Genomic DNA, 7,019 nt, shown 5'->3' with positions numbered 1-7,019 from the left:
ACCTCGGGTGGGCAGGGAAGGAGCCACAGCTCCGGGCTGTCGTGGGTGAGGGGGAGCCGAGGGCCGGGGGGTCGCGGTGGGGACGCCGGAGCCGGCTGGTGGCGGCTTCCCCGGGCTCCGCGGGGTTCACCGGGGAGGGCGGGGGTAGAGGAGAAATCGGCGCGTAAATCTCCAGATTACTACACAGATGCGATTCTATTACCGCCATTCTAAACGCTTTATTTTAAAATATTGCTAAGATTAAAAAAGTCTGGTCCTGTGCTTGGATGCAGGTACCTGGCCGTTGCAGGTGCTTACAGGTGTCAGGAGCTGGCTCCAAATCACATTTCCACTAGGTACTGGCATGGGGCTTTTATCTGGTAATTTCTGCCATTTACTATTCTGCCAACTGTCATAATATTCATAATATCTGGAAAAACTGATTGCTTAGTATAAACTTTCATCCTAGGAAAGGGTGTTTTGCACCTTCACCCCTTTTCTCTAAGCTATCTTTTTGTACTGATTTCTGCTTCTTTATATGGTGTGTAGTTGCTTAATGCAAGTAAAACTTATCCACAGTCACTTGAATGGCACTGTAGAACTGTGTGATGTAAAAGCATATAACCACGCAAATATTTACAAATCAAAAAGAAATGGGGGTTGGCGGGGAAAAAAACAACTGATTTCCTATGTTTTCTTTGCAGGAAATTGCTGTATAGAAAGCTGCCTCAGCTTTTTGATAAGCAGACATGGTGAGAACAAAACCACTTTTTATATATTTTCATTCTTTCTGAAATGGTCACCTCATGGAAAGTGAATAGCTGCTCTGCATCTCAAAGGATTACACATATTACTCTGATGCTGTGAAGAATTTGTAATGAAAAGTTTAGGTTTTCATTTCAGACTTATAAGAATATATTGTGAAAAGGAAAACAGGTCCATTTACATCAGTCTAAAATATGATTAAACTTTTACTTCAAAGATCCTAAAATTTAATCCTACTTTGGTATATATTTGATAATCTAGTTTGGTTTCTTTTACCACAGAAGCATTATTTGAGTTGCAAGCCCTGCTTTGGTGTATGTAAACTTATATACTTGCAGACTTTTAAAAGTTTAGCAAATCAGGAAATAGAGATAAGAGTGTACATATCTTAAACTGTACATACACCTTTTATAGCACCTTCATGGACACTGTGGCAGCTGTCTCCTCTCCTTTACCTGTATCCTTTTGGAGTAGTATGCCAGTATCAACATGATGCTGATTTTGGTTATTTTGACTTGCACTTATCCCCAGTGTAATTGTGTTAGCATAGTTTAGCACTTCTCATGGGAGCACTATGATATATTTGGCCTACAAAGATATATGTGCTTATGTGACTGGGTAACTGCAGTTTTAAATTTTATAAAGCTAATTTGTAAATTCTTAAGAAAAGTATGTTATTTTGTACATTTGCTTGTTTGTGAAGGTAGATTATATACGCTGCCATTTCAAACTAGCTTTATCACCCAGAAGGCTGCAGGCAAGTAACACACATCAGTTGCTCCTCTGGTTAAAAACGAGTGAGGTATGTGCACCACGCTCTCACCCAGATAGATATAACCTTGGTTCTTCACCTTTACAATTGCAAATGAATAATGTATTTCTGCAGTGTAACACCACAAAACAGCTTCTGCATTACCATGGCAAACTTGATTTGTCCTGAACCTGAACGAAACTGAGAGCTTTCTGGTGATTTTACTGGAAATGTGGAAGGTTTGTGACAGTAGCCTTGCTTATGGCCAAATATTGAAACAGTGGTTATATGCAGTGGGAACTTGCTTATGTTCTTTGTGGGACTGAGAAATAAAACTGAGTCTGTTAGTAGTTCATTGCTGATTTAATTATTTTCTGCTTTTTGCTCAGGCTGTCACGCTGCATACTGATGTAGGAGATATTAAAATTGAACTATTCTGTGAGCGTACTCCAAAGACTTGTGAAGTAAGTCAAATAACAGGAGCAGGATTGCCTAGTGTTGAAACAAAGCAGTAGAAACAGTGAAGATTGTAGAGGGGGTAGAGTGGCTTTTGCAATTCATCTTTTCACATAATGGAATACTAACATTTTAAGCTGGTACAGTGTCTGTTCCACTCATGGAACTTGTGCACTGTGTCATGCTCCCTAGAGTTTTGATGGCTGTTTCTCACTTGGTAAGGGTTAGCTAAGGAACTCTTCCCTCCAAGTTCCAGCATCTTCCAAAGTGTCCTCTGCCCCCAAGGGGAAATGTGGCACATAGCATGGGATTCCCAAATTTCCATGGGTTTGCTCACACTCTCACAGGCTTGATTTTAGTTTAAAAGAGCGAGACTCTCCGTTTGTCAGAGGCCCCAGGTTCTCCTTTCTGCAATAAACTGAAATTGAATTAATTTATTTTTTAATGAAAAAGCTGAGGCATAAAGTTATTGATTACAGAATTACACGTACAAAATAAAAATGTTGAATGGCAGTGATACTTTAGAGCATATCTCAGGCTTTTTGTTTGTTCCTCAAGTCAGACAACCTTACACTGTAACCTTTAAAATGGTTTGTACGTATGACAGTGTCAAAGGAGTTTATTAACTATGATTTGTTTGTAACTGTTCTGTGGCAATGCTCTGTGGAATTCACATGGTCACAATGCAAAGCAGGGGTGAAAGCATTGGTCTTGCCGATTCTGTCATTTTAGTAAGACAATACTATTTTTTCAGTTGTTTGTTAATATGGTTTGTTTGATTTCCATAGAATTTCCTGGCTCTTTGTGCTAGTAACTACTACAATGGATGCGTATTTCACCGAAATATAAAGGGCTTCATGGTTCAGACAGGGGATCCATTAGGTAAATTCTTCTGTCTGGGTCTCTCTATAGAAAAATGTACATAAAAATAAAACGTCAAGATATAAAATTCTAAGTATTAATATTAAACCCAAAATGTAAATAAATAAAAATAAAATATAAGAATTATTGCCTTGGTGATGGAGGTTTTAATGCTGAGATTAGTTCTCTTTGGTGGTCTTACAGAAGTGCAGTCATTACCCTGGTTTTAAATAATGATGCATTCTACAAACTTGAGTTTTTCCAGCTGTTTCTACTAAATAGGATGGATCTATTGACTTACCAGCTGTTGAATAGGGAGCAGTTGCTACTGTGCTTTATCTGGTTTCTGCTTGAAAGGCTACACCGCCTATAAAGCATTTGGGGAAAATGTCCCAGACAGTGTTAGCTGCTGGGGAGAAAATCTGGTTCAACTCTACGCCTGTCTGTACTCACACTGAATTTAATTTGAGGATATGTCAGTGGATAGGTGTTCTTTATATAATGTTAAATCTCTGTGCAGTGTCAAGAAACAAGAACTTGATCCCTGCCTCAAACTAATTACAGCCTATCTAGGGTCTTTGTATTAAAATGTCATAACAGAACATAATTTCTGGATTTTTCAGTCTGAAAATCTGGTAATCTCTACTGTGGTGCTTCTTTGTCAGGCACTGGGAAAGGAGGTAACAGCATCTGGGGCAAGAAGTTTGAAGATGAATTCAGTGAATACCTAAAGGTATTTCTGTGCTCTCAATATGCAGTTACGTTTTCATATGAATTTTCTTTACAAGTTGGAGAACAATCAGCATTGTGTTGTACTGTATGAAACACCTCTTTTGTAATTGTAAAACAAATAAAGGATGGAAAGCTTAGTATTATTAAAATAGGAACAGGCATTTCTGTTCTTGGCAAGTTAGGTTTGAGGGTTTTCATCACTGAAAACAAAATTACAAAGAATTTGTAACAGTGTTTTCATGCACTAAAGGGAAAGTAATTTTTCATTCTAAGAGCAGTTTTAAAGAGCTAATTATGAATTGGGATAGAATATATTAGCAACCAAGATTTGTTCTTAATAATGGTATTGAGGCAGAGTTCTAGGTCACAGAGCACTTTGTAGAGGTTAGTCCTGCTCTCAGAGATGTGTATTCACGTTGAGGTTTCTCCCCTTGTTCAGCACAGTGTCCGTGGGGTAGTTTCAATGGCAAACAATGGGCCGAACACCAATGGATCGCAGTTCTTCATCACTTACGGCAAACAGCCGCACCTGGACATGAAGTACACTGTGTTTGGAAAGTAAGGATCCAACTGCTCACCTCTTTATCAGTGTGTGGGAAGGATCTGAGTATTTCAGGGCACATGCAGTGCAAATTCAGAAGCTTCTGGTTATAGGGATGTGTGTATGTAAATGTATGCTCTTGCACTGTCACCGGAATTAGTTGCTCCAAAATGCTGTTACCTTTTTCTTAGTATTAGGGAATTCAGTGGAAATAGGCATATTAAAAATTACCTCAAGAATGTAGATTTTCTTTCTTTCTTTCCCTCCCCCACTAGTTATTCCAGCTTGGCTTTTCATCCTTTCCCAAATGGATGCAGCCTGATTTTAAGCCAACTCCAGAACATCTGGATATACAGTTGTAGGGTTTACTGAGAACCAAGAATCTGATTTGGGACTGGATCTGGGTATGAGTGTGGTACTGACTTGGTCATGCTTCTGTTTAGGTGGGACTTCTTGTTGGTCAGATAAAACTCATGGAACTTACAGTTAATAAAATCAACTGAGGTTGTTGCATCATTATTTTAAAATATACTTATGTTAATAAACATTACTGATAAATTATCATATTCTAAGCAAATATCTAAAATGTTTGAGTCTTTCAGATTGGCTTTTTCTATTTCAGAATCATGGTAATGTCTTTTGTTTATTGTTAAAGTTTCTAGCATACAAGTGAATCTGCTGAGAAAATGCAACCTTATTAAGTGCAGTTAAATATTCAAAAGAAACTGTGGAATGTGAAAATACTTATTTTCTACCATTTGTATTGTTTGTAGGCATCTAACTATAGGTGCTCCTTTCATTTCTGAGTTTGTTTAGAAGTGTGATTGACAGTAGGGGTTTTTAGATGTTTTTTTTAGAAAAAAAGTAGAGACTGTACTACTGCCTCAGCTGCAGAACCATCAGCATATACAGTCAGTCCCTGCAGGCCCACAATCCACTGCAACGTGAATTCGAAGAGCTCATGAAAGTGACTGAGTGGAACAGCACAATGTGTTTTCTTCTAAGTCTGTTTCTGGGGAATAAACTGCCAAGATTTACCAGAACTAGTTGCTTAAACAAAAAACGTATGAGGTTTTGGCAGAAAAATCTCTCTTGCCGGTTCTTCAGCCTGAGCAGGAAATCCATGCCATTAGATTTACAACAGTTGTTAATGATTCTGTCCAATCTTGTCTTTGAGTCAGAAGGTTGGTAATTATAATCTCAGATTTGAATATTGATTTTCCAGATGTAAGATTTCAATAATTCTGACTGAAGTTTGCTAGGGCCAGTGTCTTGCTGCTACCTAAGCCTGTACTGTGTTGGTCAGTCCTGCCTGTCAGGAAGTGGTATAAAGGTTGATATAAAATATGATACTGTCAGGTCAGCAGGAATTATTAGTACTTTTTTTCAGAATCTATCAGGTATGCTTCATATTTCCTTTCAAAGTACATTATTTGCCACATACAATGTTTTGGCTGTCTTGTATCATTTGCTTGCAAAGTCCTTGCCCTATGATACTTAACTGTAAAGTGTTTTGAGATATCTCAATTGTGAAATTTAAATTATTATTAGGAGGAGATTTCTAGCACTTCTGTTTTTCTTGCAGAGTTATTGATGGCTTGGAGACCCTGGATGAGCTGGAGAAGCTGCCTGTTAATGAGAAAACCTACCGACCTCTTAATGATGTTCGTATTAAAGATATTACAATCCATGCCAACCCTTTTGCTCTGTAGCCACAGAGGCCTCAACACATTCTTTAGAGACTGGTCAGACCAACTCCCAGATCATGGGGTTTAAGGAACCATTAAAAAGGGTTACTTGAGCTGGATCAAGTAAGTTTGCTCACTGAATGCATAATTTTCAGGAGCTGTGACATTGTTTTGGAGTTGTCACAGAGAAATCTTGTGCTGCAGAAGCAGGGTTTTCCAGAGTATCACCCAGGATTTTGATTTTTAAACGTTGCTTTTTATACTTGTAAAATAATAAAAAAAAAACTTTTAAAGTATTTTTGCAAATCTTTGAGTTTTGCCTTATCTTTCTTAGTGATTCTATATTAAAACAATGTTTTTTGCTATAATTTCATGCTACCAGTTTTCTGAAACTTTCCCACATAAATTCTCACCTTCATTACTCAGTTTTCTCAAAAGAGTAAAGTAAGATATGCAATTTTCTAGGTGAGAGCAGTGTCATAAATCGATGAAGCCTTTCTCTCCCAGAGGATTAAAGAACATACTTAGAGGAGTGCTTGCTCTTATACTGCTGTGTTGAAATGGCAACCTCTTCAACCTCCCAAAAAGGTAGATGGAAGACAATTTCTTCTGCTTCTGGCACAGTGCTATAGGTATGAAAGGTATTTCTGTTAATATGTATGAAAGAGCAAGTATTTTCTTTACATAGCCATTAATTGAAACAAGGCAAGATGGATTTAGTGTAACTGGTTTTCATCACTTTTTGTAGTGCACAAGCAGTCAGGGTGTGGTGGGTTGACTGTGGCTGGATGCCAGGTGCCCACCCAGCCGCTCTGTCACTCCCCTTCCCAGCTGGACAGAGCAGAGAGTAAAATGGAAAACAACTCATGGGTTGGGATAAGGCAGTTTATTAAGGCAAAAGCAAAGCAGAAGCCTGCGTGCACAAAAGTGAAGCAAAAAATAACAAGGTTTATTCTCTACTTCTCATGAGCAGCGATGTCCAGCTGCTTCCAAGAAGCAGGGCAGGCAGCCACTGGAGACAATTAATACCCCCCCTCCCTTTTCCCTCCCAGGAAAAGGAAACAAACCCACTACATCCTTGCCTTAGCTTTTATATCTGAACTGATGTCATATGGTATGGAATATCCCTTTGGTCAGTATGGGTCAGCTGGCCTACTTATGTTCTCTCCCAGAATCTTGCCCTCAACTGGTGAAGGAATGTTACAGTGCTGATACTGTGCTCACCAGTAGCCAAAACACCAGGGGT

General features: G+C 38.7%; 1 protein-coding gene across 2 annotated transcripts; it reads left to right on the top strand.

The window, feature by feature from the left end:
- Positions 1-157: 157 nt before the first annotated feature.
- Positions 158-5,892, top strand: PPIL3 (peptidylprolyl isomerase like 3). 2 transcript variants are annotated; one of them, XM_018071714.2, is made up of 7 exons: positions 158-335; positions 684-731; positions 1,885-1,959; positions 2,740-2,833; positions 3,478-3,545; positions 3,984-4,102; positions 5,671-5,892. In XM_018071714.2, the coding sequence occupies exons 2-7, from the start codon at positions 729-731 to the stop codon at positions 5,795-5,797; spliced, it is 486 nt and encodes a 161-aa protein (XP_017927203.1). In that variant the 5' UTR covers positions 158-335; positions 684-728; the 3' UTR covers positions 5,798-5,892. The 2 variants fall into 2 exon arrangements, with proteins under 2 accessions (XP_017927203.1, XP_017927204.1); XM_018071715.2 differs by having other exon boundaries at positions 335-359.
- Positions 5,893-7,019: the final 1,127 nt, after the last annotated feature.

The sequence above is a fragment of the Manacus vitellinus genome, unplaced genomic scaffold (assembly GCF_001715985.3).
Source record: "Manacus vitellinus isolate BGI_N305 unplaced genomic scaffold, ASM171598v3 scaffold_20_pilon, whole genome shotgun sequence".
Lineage (NCBI taxonomy): Eukaryota > Metazoa > Chordata > Aves > Passeriformes > Pipridae > Manacus > Manacus vitellinus.
This window is presented reverse-complemented; position numbering and strand designations above follow the sequence as displayed.

Bases quoted from the DNA above. Each gene is read 5' to 3' on its own strand.
- PPIL3 (XM_018071714.2), top strand. The intron at 3,546-3,983 runs GTATTTCTGTGC...CCCCTTGTTCAG, and splicing joins AATTCAGTGAATACCTAAAG to CACAGTGTCCGTGGGGTAGT. The intron at 4,103-5,670 runs GTAAGGATCCAA...TTTTTCTTGCAG, and splicing joins AAGTACACTGTGTTTGGAAA to AGTTATTGATGGCTTGGAGA.